The 18,687-nt window shown below is 26.6% G+C and overlaps 1 protein-coding gene and 1 long non-coding RNA gene across 5 annotated transcripts in view; one reads left to right on the top strand and one right to left on the bottom strand.

The window, feature by feature from the left end:
* Nucleotides 1-499: 499 nt before the first annotated feature.
* Nucleotides 500-18,687, bottom strand: part of LOC127283639 (probable serine/threonine-protein kinase DDB_G0275165) — a 60,439-nt gene continuing 42,251 nt past the window's right edge. For 2 of the 3 annotated variants that reach the window (XM_051308638.1, XM_051308639.1), the window contains 3 exons: nucleotides 15,930-16,012; nucleotides 10,027-10,123; nucleotides 500-4,564 (listed from right to left, as the gene is read on the bottom strand). In XM_051308638.1, coding sequence (XP_051164595.1) covers nucleotides 1,294-4,564; nucleotides 10,027-10,123; nucleotides 15,930-16,005 — 3,444 coding nt within the window. In that variant the 5' untranslated portion in view covers nucleotides 16,006-16,012 and the 3' untranslated portion in view covers nucleotides 500-1,293. Of the gene's footprint in view, nucleotides 4,565-7,456; nucleotides 10,124-15,929; nucleotides 16,013-18,687 lie in introns of all 3 variants that reach the window. The other variant, XM_051308640.1, reaches the window with a different exon arrangement.
* LOC127283693 (uncharacterized) overlaps nucleotides 11,476-18,687 on the top strand; it is a 53,584-nt gene continuing 46,372 nt past the window's right edge. For both annotated transcript variants that reach the window (XR_007843387.1, XR_007843386.1), the window contains exons 1-2: nucleotides 11,476-11,587; nucleotides 11,667-11,799. This is a non-coding gene — a long non-coding RNA (uncharacterized LOC127283693). The remainder of the gene's footprint in view (nucleotides 11,588-11,666; nucleotides 11,800-18,687) is intronic.

Raw genomic sequence — 18,687 nt, 5'->3', positions numbered from 1 at the left:
ACCTGAATTTTTTTTTGAATACGTAAACTGGAAAAATAAGGAAAATTTTCAACTTTAAGGCCAGGTCCAAGTGAGGCAGCGCCATCTACATTGATACTAAAACTTTGGAAAATTTTCATCAGCCTTTTCTTGAAAACAAGATGGTAAAATGCTTTTTTCTTTATGGATAATTGATTATTGGCAAAATATACACCAGCTAAAACTTTTTTTCAGTTAAAATAATAAAAAAAATTTCATGTCAATAAATTAAATATGAGCACTTTTTTCACAAAAACTGTAACAGTACTTTCTCAGAAATTACAATCAAAAATGCAATTTCCATTTGGAAAATTCATAAACGCTAAAAAATACACGACCTAAGATTTACCAATCACGAAAATAAGAAAAAAAAGTATTTTAACATAATATATTTTACTCATTATGACAGCCGTTTGGCAGGTTATATATGTCACCAGACGTTTCGCAGTTTTGCCGAAAGGAGGAGATTGGCGCTGTTGCTAACCACCTGAAATACATAATCTACCAAAGGGCTATCACAATCAGTAAAGCAGTATCAATATGTTAAATATTTAATAAAATTTTTTTTTTGTTATTTTCGTGATTGGTAAATCTTAGGTCGTGTATTTTTTAGCGTTTATTAATTTTCCAAATGGAAATTGCATTTTTGATTGTAATTTCTGAGAAAGTACTGTTACAGTTTTTGTGAAAAAAGTGCTCATATTTAATTTATTGAAATGAAATATTTTTTATTATTTTAACTCAAAAAAAGTTTTAGCTGGTGTATATCTTGCCAATAATCAATTATCCATAAAGGAAAAAGCATTTTACCATCTTGTTTTCAAGAAAAGGCTGTTGAAAATTTTCCAAAATTTTAGTATCAATGTAGATGGCGCTGCCTCACTTAAACCTGGCCTTAAGTTCAGTCGGTCGAAAGTGGTTTTTGTTCAATATTTTTTGTTGTATCTTTTAAATAAACAATGAATGGTTCTTTAGACCTATAAATCAATAAATTTTTTAATATAATAATTAATAATACAAAAAAATTTATTTAAATTGGTGAGGTTGCTCCAAAAAATGATTTTAAAAAACTCCTGGAATGGCACAGTTATTGGCACTGAATTCAATAAACAAATTTACACGTATATCTAATTAAAGTTCTTCTGTATTTTATATTAATTTATTTTCTACCGTAATCAAGACTTCTATTAAAAATTTCCTATTATAAATTCTTATAAGGGCAACATGTATTTTATACGCATTGACAATAATCTAAAAAAATAATTTATATGACAATTATTCTTCGCCATTAAATTTTTTTTGCACATGCCCTAAATATCTCGCAAATCCTTCACTGGCATGTTTCAATAGTGTCAAACCCAATTTAATTTTAATTTCCGCAATTTTCTTTACAATGGAAAAAATACTAAATCCCTCATTCTCCGGGGTTTTTGATTTCTCGGTGGTAATTACCTCATCATTATTAAACCAATCTTCCGTGGTTGTATCTTCATTTTTAAAATGAGTGGAATTTTTAGTTTTTGAATTAAAAGTTGTCGCTTCACTTTTACTTGTTTCAATTTTACCCGTTGATGTCGTTAAATATTTCACAGTTGGCAAAGAAGTCATTTTTGTTGTACTTTCAGAATGTATAATTTCATTTTGTATAAAATTTTTCTCATCCTCGAGTTTCTTTTTAATATCATCGTCTTTCATTTTCTCCTTCATTTTTTCTTTGGCGACTTCTTTTTTTAAATCATCCTCATTAACCGGTATTGCAGAATCAATGATATCAAAAATTTCATTACTCAACGGCACCTCCTCTTCTTGATGTTCTTTTTCAATTTCACTTTTTGATGGAATTAATTGTATAACAGAATCTCTTTTGTTTTTTAAAAAATTCGATCTTCTTACCCTCAATAATCTTGGTCCATGTTCAACAGCAACGGCTGTGGGTGTAATTTCAATTTCTTCATAAACATCATCATTTTTACGATGTGGCTCAACCTGCGTGTAAGCTTGTGGTATATTGACGGAATTTTTTGGAAAATTAAAATTTTGTGCCATTTCACGTTCAAATTTACTGGGACCTTCATTCTCATAATCGGCTCTCTTACTTGCTATCGATAAAGAAGATTCCTTTTCCTCTGAACTATATTCTTTCGGTATATTACCCACAACAAATTGTCGATTTTTATTACCTTCCTTACCAATGGTAAAATCAGATTGTTTCTGTCGTTCATAATAATTTGGTGTTGTTGGTAAATCAGGATATTTAAATTCCGTATTTCTATAATTCACATCATAGGAATTTTCCACCACTGGTCGATAAATTGGTCCCGATGATGTTGTTTGTTTTTGTTCTGTTTTTCTAGTTGTTGTATCATAATGATGATATTTGTAGTAATTATTCTCATAATCTTTATTATTATTATTATTATTATTATTATTGTTATTGGTAGTTTGATATTTATTGTCATGCTTCGTCATTCCTTGCAGTACTTTTGAAAAAACTTCCTCCTCATTTTGTCCATAATTACCACCATATTCGTCAAGATTGTATTTGTAATTTGGTTCCAATTCATAATTTCGACGTGCAATTGAACCACCGAAGGGATAAAGGAAATAGGACGCAAGTCCCAGACCTAAACCAACAAGTGACATTACACCAAAGCTTGGCATTACTTCTCGACTCAAAAAATTGTAAATCTGTGTACTAATTGGCTTTTGTACTTGTTTCTTTTTTGTTTTTGTACTGTTGGTTACTTTAGTCTCGGGCTCAATTTTCGATTCTTGAATTGCATTCTCGGCACTTGATGATTCAGCAATATTTAATACTTCAGCAATTGTGGAGAGGGCCGATAATGCTGTATCTGTACTTTCGGTTGTTATTGTGGGTTTACGTCTTCTATTTTTGTTCTTCTTTCGCTTGGACGATTGTCTTCGTTTTGATGTTGGTTTGACTGTCGTTGTTGTTGTTGTTGTTGAGGATGGTTTTTGTGTATCGATATTTATCTTCGTTAATTCGGAATTAAAATCAATTTTGGAATTATTCAAAATTTCCTGATGTTCATTTTTGGAATGTTCTATCTTTTTGTGATCAATTTTTGAATTCTTTTTGGAACTATCGACTTTTTCGATTTTCAAAACTGGTGCATTTACTTTGATGGGTTCAATCTCAATTTTTGTCATGTCGTCCATTGGTTTTTTTAATTTCACCTGTAGAACATTATTGACTTTATTACCGGATGGTTTGAATTTAATTGGTTCCTCTTTAATTGCACTGGATTTTGTTGTCAATTTTGTCGTTGGTTTTGGTGTTGATAATTCTGGTGGTGGTGTTTTTTTCGTTTCGGTGTATACCGAGGCTTTTATTTTGGTGATAAACATTGGTACTTCTGTTATATCCGAATGACTTGCAATCATTTGAACGGGTTTGAATGTTACTTTTTCAATTTTTGGTGTTGGAGAATTGTGTGTCTCGGGTTTAATTGTTGTTGTCTTTCTCTGAGGAGTAGGTTTTGGTTTATTTTGAGGTTTAGGAGCCTTGGTGGTTGTATTTTTAGCTTGGGTTAAATTTTTATTGTTCTGATTTGCTGTTTTGGGTTTAGCTGTTGTTCGAATTGTGGATGGGATTTTTTTTGTTATTACCGATTTTGGAGTTGTTGCTGCTGTTATTATTTCAGAATTGTCTGGAGAAATTGAATTTGTTTCTTTTACTTCGCTAATTGATTTTGTTGTTGTAGTTTTAGGTGTTGTTGATTGTTTCTCGATTTTTTTAATTTGAGTCGTTTTTTCTGAATTTGCAGTTAATTTTTCCGACTGTTGAGTTACTTTTTCCGTTTTAATCATCAATTTCTCTAGTTTGAGTGTTGATGGAGTTGTTGATTTTCTAATGAGATTGGGCGTTGATTTTTTGGGAACTTGTGTATATATTTTTTCGAATGAAATTGGTGTTTGGGTAGTGGTAACTTTCTCAACAGATGCTGTTGCTTTTTTTTGATCAGTGGATTCAACTTTTTGAATTGTTGACGTTGTTTTAACGATAAATTGACCTTCATTAGATGGAGGATATTTGGTTTTTTCTTCGTCATCAAGTGGAAGATCTGTTGTTGCTGAAGGTGGATTTAAAAGAATCCATGTTGAAATTCCACCTGTTGTTGTTGGTTGAACTTTATGAATTGGATGTCTCATGGAATTTAATTCTTTTTCTAATTCCTCTTCTGTCAATGCCATTGCTTCACCGGGATGACTGCTTTCGAGAAATCCAAATTTTGAATTAATTGGTCTTTCTTGGGAAATATGTTTAGTGGAATTTTTTTCAAAATTTAGAGAATCAATTGTTTTCACCACTACGGATGAATCTTGTATTTCTTCGGCATCTTTCTCTGATGATTCGACGAAAATAAGTTTTGTCAAAATATCATTGGATGGTTGTTGTTTTTTGTCATCTTGTAAAATTTCCTTTGGATTTGTGACATTTAATAATTGTGTGGCCACTGTCCTCAATGATTGGTCCATATGTTGAAGATCTTTCAGCTGACGCTGAGAGTCAGATGTCCGTGGCCTAAAAATAAAAAAAAATTTGTAAAAGAATGTTTATATTAAAAACAAAATTAATATATTGTAATTAATCCACTTTAAAATAGGTTTACAATTTTTAGCCATTTAATTTTGTTAGTAAATTTAACCAGTAGTTTTTATTGAAAATTTTTTTAAATAAATTGATATTCAACTTTCAGAACATTAATTTTAGTATACATATACAGTGGACTATTTGTTACAGTTTACAATTTGATAATAATTTATATTAAGAATAAAAGTATTCAAAGCTTTAATTTCTCTAAAATTTTTGTTTCTCTTTATATTAATTAAAGTAAAAAATTCTTATTTGGTATTCTATAAAATAAATTAAAAACACAAAAAAAATGTTGAACTAAATTAAAATTTTAAAATATATAATTTAATAGGTAAGAAAATGTTAACGAGTTGATTTTGTTTTCGATAATCCTGAAATAAATCATTTACAGTGAAAATGGTACAAAATATTTTTTCATATAAATTTTTATTAGTAAATTTTATACAGTAAAGACATACAATTTTTTGTTTTTTTTAATTTAAAAAGAACAGTTTTCTATCTAAACGTAAAGATATTGATAATTTCTATCTAAATAAATAATATAGATATAAATGTATAAATATTTTACTTAAATACATTATAATTGGAAAACCATAAGTGTTCATTTTTTATCATAAAATTATTATAAAACGATGGTGATAAAAAATTTCAATTACAATATTTTTATATATGCAAAATAGAATTCATTGCTGAATTTTTAAATATTATTGTATCTTATAATGGAAAATTGTAATCATTGACAAATTATTGCCTACTTCAATATATTATAGTAATTGGCTATTCACGTTTTCAACAGTATATGTAAGGCTTTAAGTTTTTATGTACGTACGTGAGCAAATCTCATAAAAAGAGAACAAGGAATAGAAATAATTGGGAAATTTTGCATACATATCTGCATGTAATTTAAAATTTCATTAAATATTTCAAACGTAGACATTTTTTTTTTATAAAAATAATTTCATAATAACGTAATACAAATATATATAATCTCTTAATTTCACACAAAAAATGCAAATATTTTCAATTTTCATTATATTTTTATAAAAATACATTCTTTCATATTATAAAATATACACAAAACGTAACTATAAATTAAAACCTGAAATATAAATAATTATAATAATTAAATTATTCCACTTTCTGGTATTTATTTTTTAAATTAAAATTATATCCACTTTAAAGAGTGTTTTTCCATATAGATAAATTATTATTTGTTGAAAATATATATATATATATATTTCATACACAACTGTGTAATGTTTTATTAAATAAATATTTAAAAAAAGTTCATGTTTTAATAATATTTCAATAATACATTATTTGTTTGTAAATTCTTTAATTGCACTTACAGTTAAAACCATCAACGCTCTAAGGTAACATTATAATCTTTTAATAATAGAAATTTAATAAATATAAAATTTATGAAAAATTAATAAAACTACTTTTTATAGTTATAAAGTCGTAATCATATTTTTTGATGAATAAAAATAATACAAATTGGTGTAAAAAAAATACTGATTTCTATTAACTATATACCAAACTATGTCAAACTTAAAATTTTTTCAAATACTTAAAGCGTATAAATAAATATATAAATAAAATAAACTTATCTAAGTAACAAAAAAGAATGGTTTATTTTGATAAATAAATAAAAATAATAAATATTAAAATCTACTATAGGATAAATGTACAAAAACCAATGGATTGACCACAAAAAAGTACATTTACCCTACATATAATGTATTTTGGCATGTTAATTGTCTTTTTATAAAAATAAACCCTACAGAATATTAAAATTCTACAATGTATATTAATAATTATAAATAAATAAATATTTAAATAAATAAATAAAAAATTTAACAATTATTTCATATTTAAAAATAAATCTGAACACAAGAAAAGCAATACAATTAAAATTGAAAATAAAATTAAAATTTTTGAAATTATACAAAGATTAAAATTAGATCTGAAGAAAAAGTATGAAAGGAATAATAAAAAAAAGAAATATTACACAAAAAATCAAAAGATTTGAAATCAATATTAAAAAATTCAATTCAATTTTGAAAATAAAATATTCTGGCAGTTTTTCTAATTCTTATAATTGTGATATTATTTTGAATTTTCGCGGGTGTCGTCTGCTAGAAAGTTGTAGATGGCGCTGAGTATTCTAGCGCAGCAGACGACAAAAGCGTTACATTTCGTTTTCTCTAGTTTTATAAAATTGTTATAAGTGGACATTAAAAGGCACATTTTTATTAAAATAAATTCAGATTTTATTATCATTTGAGCGTTCTGCATTTTAGTTAATATTTTAAGGAATCTTTGCTCATCGACTGATCTTATTTATTTAATCCATTATCATCGAAGAAAGGTATAAAAATTTTTCTCTCGCAAAAAAATTACTTTAGTTTCCAATAATTAATCCAGTAGTTATTCCAGTAATTATCTCAATAATTATGCCAGTAATTATTTTTAATAAGGGTGCGACAATTCGTAATTGAGTAGAAATGTATAAATTTCTAATGGATTTATAAAAAGAAGAATAAAAGAAATGAAAAAAATTGTAAAGGATTTAAAAGAGATGAAAAAAAAAATTTAATGAACACAAGATTTTAAAGACACCAATCAACTTTAAAAGAAGTTATTCATAATCAACAAAATTTTCTCCTTAATTCGAAAATAGAGAAAATTTTATAAAGCTAAAAAAATCTCTTATATCTTATAAATCAATAATTATCCCTCATTATTATATAATGTACCACATTTGACAAACCATTCTTTTGTTTAAACCTCATCTCTTTCTCCTCTTCCTCCTTTTACTTTTCCATTCGTTCCAATTTCTATACTTGCGAATGGCTTGTTTAACTATTTCCTCGAGGCCTGGTGTAAATCTAACATCAACTCGATCAGACGATCTGCCAAGGTCTAGAGCACCGGGAAATGCCCAGGGGAATAAAAACGCCGCCACACCTAGAACACCCGCAGCGAATGCAGCAAATGGCGCAATACTCACATTCATTAGACCATAATTCAATGGATTCAAATAACTGAATGATGAAAATAATGATGTCATCGAATCCATCATACCATAGGGTGATATATCAAAATCATCATAATCAAAATAATCATCATCATCATCGTCCTCATCGTAATCAGCAGCGGCAGAAATGGCAGCTGCTCCTCCACCACCAGGCGGTGCATTAGGCGCCGAACCTAAAGCATCAGCATTTGATAACTGACTAGCAGCTCCGGCCATATTTGTCAATGCCGATAAATTTGGAATACTTGGTCGTGGACCAGTGAAACTCGCTCCCGATGATCCATCATTAGCTTGACCAGGTCCAGTTTCAATGCCTGATGATGTTAAACCCATTTCAGTAACACCTGACGAATTACTGAAAAAACTTGTTGAATTCTCGTCAGAATATAATGTTGAATTATCATTTACTGTTGTTGTTGCAATTGATGTTGCTGCATCGTTAACAGCCTCTGATACTGATTCTTCAACTTCGGGAATATCTTCAATTGGACCCTCGTCCTTGGGTGGTCCGTCAGCATCCTCGAAATTTGTATCAGACATATTGGAAACTGTATCAGATGCTGTCTCAGAAAATATATCAGAAGCTGTATTAGAAAATAAATCGGAAATTGTATCAGAAGAAACATTTGCGGTTGTATCGAAAGATGGTGGTGAACCGATATTAATTTTTGTTCCCGAAATTATTTCAACAGAATTTTCCGGATTTGTTGTCACCTGTGGCGCTTGAATTTTCAACTGTTGATGAGAATCAATCTGAGATGAGGAATAATAATTTTGTGTGTATGAATCAAAATTTGTCGTTGGTTCACTTTGATAGAATGGATCATTTGTGGGAGCAGTTTGAAATGATGAATCGCTGGTATAAAGAAGAGGATCAGGTTGTATTGATCCAATTGAGCTAGATGAAGGACTGGTAAATACATTTGTATTCAAAATATGAGAATTAATGACAATATTTAAATCAGTACATCCTTCTTTACTTTCGATTTTATTGTTCACTTTGGTAATGGAATTTATTAGAATTGTCGGACAATCGTCCCTTACGATAGACGAAGATTGGGAATTATTTGTGGGATTTTCGTCACTCATGAACATTATATGAACATTTGGCGGTGAACCAGAAGTGTTATTAGTTTCGGAAATTTTATTCGGTGGTTTCTTCGAACCTGTAATAGTGACATTTGGTTTCTTTGAACCGGGATTCATAATATGAACGACAGTGTCCTGAACAACTTGAGTAGTTGGTTTATAAACAGGTTGTCGTGTTAATGAAGGATCTTGAAGACTGTTAATCATTGAATCGAGTTGAGGCGATGAAAAATAATACTGCGGCTTTTGAAATTCATCAATTTTATCTTCAGTGGATGATTCATCGATTGGTCTAAGTGGTGTGTTGGGTTCGAGATCCTCGTAGATTGGCTCGAAAGTATTACTTATTGGCTTTCCTGATTGTTCATCAATCATGTGGCTTTTGTTAGTTGAAAAAGCGGGAATTCTCAGCCATTGAATCATTTCCTCCATTGATGAATGAATGGGAATTTGTTGATGATGTTTTGTCTTTATTTCCTGTGAGGGGAAATATTTTTCAGAATTGTAAAGATCTTGCATATTTGACGCAACATCGGTAGACCAGGTTTTTGAAGGAAGATTTGCAGCCACTTTGGAATTTGGTCTTGGAGTTATGACATTGTGTGAATTTTGCATAAAATGTTCTTTTGTCACAAGATTTGGGGGTCTAACATGTTGAAATTTATTATTTGGTGAATTCTCAGTTTTTATTTGGGAATTTATATTCGCTTTCACGACATTTACCTTGTCTTTGAGAGTTTTTGTGGAATTTTTGAAATTTTTATTTGTTGTTTTAATTTTATCCTTGGTATTACTACGATTTGGGATGTGATTATAAGGTATGATCTTCACGTAATTCCGATTTCTAGAAGAAATTTTTCTCCCCTCGAATACTAAGTTTCTATCAGGTTCGATAATCTTTCGTTGACCTTGATTTCTTGGTTGTATTGAAAAGTTGTCCTGTGAAACGTGACTGGAAATTGGAATTGGAATAACCTTGCTACTCACCTCGTGTATTATATTTTTTCCAAAATGACTAATTTCCCTGGAATTGTGAATTTGCAATTTTTCACTTTTATCATCATTTCGCCGTTGTGGATAAGTTTTACCTATCCATTCATTTTCTAATTGATAATTATTGTAGAAATTTTCATTGAATGTACGACCCATACCAGATGTGGAATAATTTAATTTTATAGTTGGACTTAAATTTAAACTTGGTATATTATTATAGTTATAATTATGATAAATTAATCTATTATTTCTTCCATTCCCTATGTACCTGCTATTGCTTAGAAAAGTTTGAGAAACATCCTCATTTCCTATTGGAATTGGTTTCCAACCATTTCCATTTAAATCCGCTCTTCCTTCATATGGAGCTGCAACAAACAATAAACAAACATTGAATATATTTTTTTATCGGTCTGTAAAAATAAATAATATTAAATAATTCAATATATTATTAAAAATATTAACTTTTTTAAAAATGGCATATGCTGGTATTACTGCAAGTTTGCATGAATTACTGCGAATGGTGTGCACCAATTACTGCAACGCTAAAAATGTTGATTTAGAGGTTTAGGTTGACTGGATAGACCACAGTAATAGCAGCATGAGAAAAATATACGCATGCTCTAATTACTGTGATAGGTTCAATTGTAACTTGAATAAATAATTTGATATAATAGTCGAAATTGGCATCATTAGTGGATATAATATCAAATATCATTTGGAATAAGTTTTAAAGTCATTTTGAAACAGTTTTATGTTCTTAATTACTAAGTTTTACTAATTTTATAAAAATCGCAGTAATTGGCGCATCAGCAGTAATTCATACACTTACCCTACATTGAATTAAAATTTTGTGAAGAACTCAAAAATAGTATATAAATGATTCGTTGTCATGTGCCAGAATTTATTAAAAAATTTTCAAAAAGTTTATTTTTAAAAAATTGCATATTTAAGGAAAATTCAATATGTCGGCACTACAATTTTGGTAAATTCCTCAATTATGCAATTTTTTACAAATAAATTTTTTGACAAAAATTTTAATAAAATCTGGCACATGAAAACAAATCTATATACTATTTTTTTAAGTTCTCCACAAAATTTAAATTCAATCCTATTAAATATATTTCGCGAGAAAACATGCGAAGAATATTTACATGAAAAATCACAACAATCACATAACCTTAAAAATAGTTAGTATTTTCGAAAATTACAAAAAGTTCTTAACATTTTAACCTCATAAACCATTCCTCTTTAATTTTTAAAAAATAAAGAAAAATTTACTTTTTACATTTTTATTTACGATTAAATTTATTGTCAAGTCATAAAAAAATGAGGTGCTCTGATATTATAATAATACTCGACTGTATATAGTGTGTGTATTATAAAATAAAGTCCTACTTTACTTTTTCAGGTAAAATAATTATTAATAAATTCCAATCATTAACTTTTCTCCTAGATTGAAGAGTCTATTAATTTTTCAATTAATAATTATAATAATTTATAACACGAATAAAAATAATAAAAAAAAAAAGAAATTAAAAAAAAAAAAAAAATCCACAATTCAAATAAAAAAAATTGTTTCATTTCCTTTATTAATGTTGTACAAATTAAAAATAAAACTATATAAATATAATTTAAAAAAAGAATCTTCATTTTATTCAATTATTACTAAATTGCATCTTAATTGTTACTTAATTATTGTTTTCAATTTGTTTTCAGTGGAAAGAGTATGTTTTTGAAATTGAATGTACAGACTGAATGATCCTTTAATAAAAATCTCATTGGGTGATAAATTGAGATTGCGTTTATATTATAAAGACTCGTTAACTGTGGTAAGATTGTTAATGTTCTAAGTCACGCATGTTTGTGAAGTAATAGAATTAAATATAAAATAATTATTTATTTTTCCAGACAAAATGATTCACTACTTGTATTACACGTTAATCTGCGATGTTGAACATCATTCAAAAGTTACTTTCGCTGAAAGCAAAACCATAAACTGATATTATATACAAGTACACGAGAGTTAAACTTTTTAAAAACGGTATTTAACGTTTTATTTATTATATATTATAATATAATTTTGGAACGCATGAATAAACTCTAAACCAAAATGTTTAGAATTATGATTTGATAGAATTTTACACTGAGAAAAATGTTTAGTCAGAGCAACCAAAATTTGGTTGGGCCAACAAAATAATTTTGTTGATATTTAAGCAACCAAACTATTTGTTTGAGTCAACCAAAAAATTTGGTTAAGTGTTTTTTGTTGGTATAACAAAAATGTTTGATTACCTCCACTAAATTTTTTTTTGTTAGGTCAACAAAAATGTTTGGTTGATCAAAGAAACAGTTTTTTTTGTAAAATTAAAAATTTTATTCTACCTTATTTCTTTTCTTTTTATCTTTTTTATTTATTTCATTATTTATTTATTATCAATTTAACATTGAATTTATATGTATCCAATTGAAATATTTTTGGAATTTGAAAAATCTCATCTCCGCCTGGGATCGAACCTCTGTTTTAAAACTGAAGGTCGGGAGTTCTGACCACTGGACTACCCATCATTGTGAGAGATTTAAACTAACTGTTCTCTTAAGCTATGAGCTGAGAGCGAATAAAATTATTTGGTTGTCGCAACCATATTTTGGTTAGGACAACAAACGATCATTTGGTTTTTTAGACCAAACTATTTTGTTATGTTAACCAAATTATTTTGTTGTCGTAACCGAATTTTGGTTGGAATTTAAAAATACTCAACCAAATAATTTTGTTGACCTAACCAAATGTTTGGTTGAGATAACTCTACGACTTTGTTTCAGCCAACCAAAATTTGGTTACAAGAACCAAAATTGTCTAATCAAACAATTTTGTTGCAATCACTAAATTTTTTTTCTTAGTTTATTCTGTAGAATATTAATTTTGCAGACTATTTATTCGAATATGAATGTTTTAGAAAATGCAAATGGTTGAAAATCAATTTAACAGAAATAATTCGTTGGAAACTTCAAATTTGACAAATAAAAAATTATCAAGAAAATTGTGATTGGTCAAATTCGAAGTTTCCGCCGAATTATTTCTGACAAATTGATATTCGATCGTTTTCACTTTTCTGGACATTAATATTCGTGCAAATGAATACCTATTTTGCAAAATTAATATTCATTCTAATCCTCTTTTAGCAAAATTAAAATTCTTTTAAATTACAATTCTGCAAAATTAATATTCTACAAGACAAAGTTTCGATCAAATTGAATTTCTGGCAAATTAATTTTCGTTTAAATAAAAATTCTGTCAAATTGATTTTCGACCATTTGCATTTTCTAAAACATTAATATTCGAACAAATAAATATTCAGCAAAATTAATATTCTACATAATGAGATCACTGTAAACTTGATGGTATCATTTTGGAATGCAACGTTTTGATTTGATATCAAATTGATTCAAATATTTGGATCATTTTCAAGAAATGATCCAGAATATGGGATCATTTTTTGATACCTGAATTTGTATCAAGGTATAACTGTCATGGCTGGCATGCCCTTATTGACAAGTTTATTAATTAATTTATTCACTGCACTGAATATTCAGATATTAAAAATACTTTTATTGTGAATTTTAAGAAAGAGAGAAGCGAAAACTTATAAATTGCGAGCAATTAAATAAGAAAAAATTTATTTCGAAATAAAATGAAATACACTAACCTTTATTCATGTTTATCACATAAGATTTAAGTTAAATTCACAATCACAACACTTGAAAATTTTTAATTATTTTTATCGTTCAAATAATTATCAATAATTTATTTATTATAAATGAACAAAATTTAAGCAATGCACGCTTGATATATATTTCTAATGCGTTGTCAATTAATGCAATTAATAATTTCCTATTACACAATATCATAATCGACATATATGACATTTGTAAACAAACAGGGTTGGGAAACAAGAGCCCAAAATATATTCGTCCAAAGCGAATTTCAATCCTACCCAACTCTGCTATGGACGAACATATTTTGGGCTCTTGTTTCCCAACCCTGTTTGTTTACAAATGTCATATATGTCGATTATGATATTGTGTAATAGGAAATTATTAATTGCATTAATTGACAACGCATTAGAAATATATATCAAGCGTGCATTGCTTAAATTTTGTTCATTTATAATAAATAAATTATTGATAATTATTTGAACGATAAAAATAATTAAAAATTTTCAAGTGTTGTGATTGTGAATTTAACTTAAATCTTATGTGATAAACATGAATAAAGGTTAGTGTATTTCATTTTATTTCGAAATAAATTTTTTCTTATTTAATTGCTCGCAATTTATAAGTTTTCGCTTCTCTCTTTCTTAAAATTCACAATAAAAGTATTTTTAATATCTGAATATTCAGTGCAGTGAATAAATTAATTAATAAACTTGTCAATAAGAGCATGCCAGCCATGACAGTTATACTTTGATACCAATTCAGGTATCAAAAAATGATCCCATATTCTGGATCATTTCTTGAAAATGATCCAAATAATTGGATTAATTTGATACCTTATATCGAATCAAAACGTTGCATGAGTTGATCTTAATTCTTGTATCAATTTGATACACACAAGAAAACTGTGATATACTATCAAATTATAATTTAAAAAAAAAAAATTTTAGAGCCTATATTCATGCGTCCCATAATTTTTCTGTCATGTACGCGGTTTCCTGTTTCTTCATTAGTGCGTACAATAAATAATATTTAAATGATTGATTTCACTTTTTATTATATATATCACAGAAAATTATAAGGTATTAAAATAAGTTGCAACGCTTATTAATTTAATCCAATTTTGCTTATTTTAATACCAAAATGGATTAGAATAAGCAAAATTGGATTAAAATAATAAGCGTTGCAGCTTATTTTAATGCCTTTTAATTTTCTGTGATATTATATATAATTTTTTGTTTAAATTTTGATTTAATTTATTTCATTTATTTACTTATATACATTTTATTTATTGTATTTCTAATCAATTCTGCTTAATTAGTAAAAAAAATTAAATTTAAATTAATTGAAATTCATTTATAAATAATTATAAACTGAAATATAGTAAAAATCAATTTCAATTAATTAAATTCATTCAATTAAGTTAATAAATTAATTAATTTCAATTTTGTAAGATCTATAGTTGTACACTTTTCAGAAAAAAATGATGTTGAGTTAAATTCTTGTGACCAATTACTTTTTTAACATTTTGATTTTTTTTCTTTTACCTTAGACAAAAATCGCAATTTTTATCCAATTTTTATAAACAATAGCTTATTTTACTCCTTGAAATATTCTGTACAACTGTGTAATTTTTTTTTTAATGTTGTTAAAAATATTTTTTCTTAAAAAATTATAAACAATTCGAATTGTTTTTTATTAAATATTTTTTTTTTATATAAACTAGATGAAAATTGTAATTTTTTCTGAAAACAATGAAAAAAAATCATAATATCAAAAAATCATTGTTTGATGAAAAATTTTAATTCAATATCAGTTTTTCTGAAATATATATAACTTCAGGATGTATCAGGGAAAAGTCAGGGAAAAGTCAGGGAATTTCAGAAAATTCCATTCAAAGTCAGGGAAATTTCTGTAAATTTCTACGAAAATTAAAATTTTTTGTGAATTTAAAAATTTTTTAATCTAAAAAAACTTGAATGGTTTTTATTACCATTTGTTACTACCATTAGAAATTAATTTATTGTTAAATATGTCAGTAACCATATTTTTGTCCAAAGAAAGCAGAAATAAGATTATTAAAATGTCAGGGAAAAATAAAAAAATGTCAGGGAGGAGTCAGGGAATTTTTTTCTCAATCCTTGTTAGACACCCTGAACTTGATTTTCTAAATATTTCTGTTTGCGTGAAGAACCATTTTTTTTAGTTTGAGATTATGTGACGATCAACAATTAATCAATTGATTATTTATAAGATAAAAATAGAATTTAATCGACTTTTTCAACAGGATTTTTAAAACCGATTATGTTGGAAGTACATAATATGTATTATTCGATTTTCAATTAAAATTGATTTCAATTTTATCATTGCTAAACAAATAACTATTTTGATCAAATATGACTAAAATAATATATTTTATTTTTGAATATTATGATTTTTATTTATAACATTATAACTTACCGGAATTTTGAGGCCTGGATTCACCTGATCCTGCAAGAAGCAGGCATGTAACGAGCTTTAACAGCTTTAACCGCATTTTCACCCTGAAACAAAAAAAAAATCTATTTAATTATTTTACTATTAACTATAAATTTTAATTATTTTTAATTATTAATTTATGCCTTAAATAATCATAAAATTATAAAAGAAAATCATATTTTAAAAGAAAAAACTAGTCTTATTTTTCATTTATTATTTTTCATTTATTTATTTTTTTATTGAAATATAATTTATTTTATTATTATTATTATTATTATAAATTTTATTATAAATACCTACTTATTTTTCGTTTATTTTTTTTTTTTATTTAAGTTGCTAAATTAAAAAAAGCGTGTCAAAAAATTGGCGATGAAAAAAAGGTCAAAATTGTAAAAATAATTGAATATTTAAGACGAAAGATTAATGAAATTTCAACTCATTTTTTTCATACTGTTGTTAAAATTAACAAATTTTTGAAAATCCATACGAGAAATTCTAAAAAAAAAATATTAAAAAAGCCTGTAAAAAAAATTGCCGATGAAAAATAGTAAAAATTCTTAAAGTGTAATTCAATTTTGAAAAATGTTAATTTTTTCAACTCTATAATTTCTTGAAAATAAATAGTGCCTCAACTTAAGATTTTTTTTATGTATCAATAATTATTTAAGTTGAAACATTATGATAAAAATTTTCCAATGATCTAAAGAAAGTCCAAAAATAATTAATAAATTAAAAAAAAAACTGTTTGAAATATTTTTTTATTTTTATGTTTATATTTGAAATAAATAAATAAAATTAAAATAATTTTCTAAATGAACCAACATTATGGAAAATAAAATCTGTTACCTAAAAGTGGAATTCAATATTTAAAGTACGCGATTATATAATTCTATAACATTAAAACGACAACAGAATAATTATATTTAAAAAAAAAACAAAGTTGTTGATAAAAATAAGAAAGAAGAACTATTTATTTTACAATTTTAGGTAACTGTTTTCTTTTTATATAAGATAAATAAAAAAAAATAAATTCATTTTACACAATTAATTTATATGATAGTATTGTAGTTTACGCAAATATACTATAAACATTAAAATGTTGAGAGAAAAAAACCATACGTGGAACATAAAAAACAAAATAAATTTAAGACTATAAAAAAAAATTATATAAGTTCTACACGATTTGAATGTTTTATGGTTCCTTTGTATATATAATAGTATACCAAAGTGGCAAGGTCCTGGCTTGATTTAATCATTTATATGCCGCTTGAATTTTAAATTGTTCGATTATTATTATCGATTATACCCCTTTAATATTCTAATTCAAAATTTGTCCGATGACTACCGCAAACAATTTCAGAATAACATTAACTGTTAATGAAAAACAGTTTTTTGCATTTTTAATTGATAAATTTATTTACATGCATAAAATAATGGAATATTTTTTAATTTAATTAATCGTGTAATAATAATAATAATAATAATAATAACAATAAAAAATAAAATTATTAAAGAATTAAAGATATAAAAATAAAAATACAAATATGTTTTGTTCTTGTAAAAATATATTTTTTTCACACTTTTTGAATAATTCTTTACAATCTCTTGTATAGGTTTTCAAAAATTTTCATTTTTAACCCTTGCGGCACAGTGGTAACCCAGATTACCACCTATTTTATTTACAACTTTTCTTACTGTATTTTAAGTTTTTTAAGCAATATTCATTAATTTTCTTTAAAGTGAATGAGAACATATAATTGAATGAACGGAAAATAAAAGTAACAATATTTACGCAAAATTATAAACAATTATATAAATAAATAATTGTCAAAAAACTCATTATTTTGGAAAAAAAATATTCATTACCGAAAATTTAGGTAAAAAGGGAACCGATATTTTGTACTCGGAGGTTTTTGGGGAATGCTGATTACGAATCTGAATTCTGTTTTTAAAAATTCAAAATGCCGGATCCAATATGGCAGCCGACTTTTTCAAAACTTAATGCAATTCGCTTGAAACTCGTTACTTGGGGGTGTTTGGTGTCGCTGATTACGATTCTGAAGTCAGTTTTTAAAAATTCAAAATGGCGGATCCAATATGGCAGCCGACTTTTTCAAAACTTAATGCAATTCGCTTGAAAATTGTTACTCGGGGATTTTTGGGGTCGACTTTTTGAAAATCTAATGCAATTCGTTTGAAACTTGTTACTCGGGGGTTTTTGGGGTCTTTGATTACGAATCTGAAGTCAGTTTTTGAAAATTCAAAATAGTCGTCCGCCATATTGGATTCGCCATTTTTAATTTTTAAAAACTGACTTCAGATTCGTAATCAACGACCCCAAAAACCCTGATAGGTGTGATCATCTGTATTTTTGAATGGAATGAAAAATGTGTGCCGCAAAGGATTAAAAACAGGGACAACTGAAATTTTAACCTATTGAAAGTTCCGCCTCCATTAGGCAATCATTTTTTCCCTAAAATTATTTAGCATCTAAAAATGTTTTACGTTATCAAAATTGAAAAAAAATATTTTTGAGCATTTTAAAAATTTTATTTTTTGAAAAATTTTTTAAATCCCTATGATTAATTGTTCAAAATCATATGTGTGACGCGCTCTGAAAAAAGGGACCTTAGAAGCAAACGATTTATAGATTATGTTTACGATAATTTTACCTTGATTATAAAAGTTTCTTTTTAATATATATTTAAAATAAAAATCAGTTTTTATTGAATGTTTTGAA

The sequence above is a fragment of the Leptopilina boulardi genome, unplaced genomic scaffold (genome assembly GCF_019393585.1).
Source record: "Leptopilina boulardi isolate dan_hultmark-lab unplaced genomic scaffold, ZJU_Lbou_2.1 LbouV2_310, whole genome shotgun sequence".
NCBI classification, from domain to species: domain Eukaryota; kingdom Metazoa; phylum Arthropoda; class Insecta; order Hymenoptera; family Figitidae; genus Leptopilina; species Leptopilina boulardi.
Note: the sequence above shows the minus strand (reverse complement) of the source record. Positions and strands in the feature narration are given on the sequence as shown.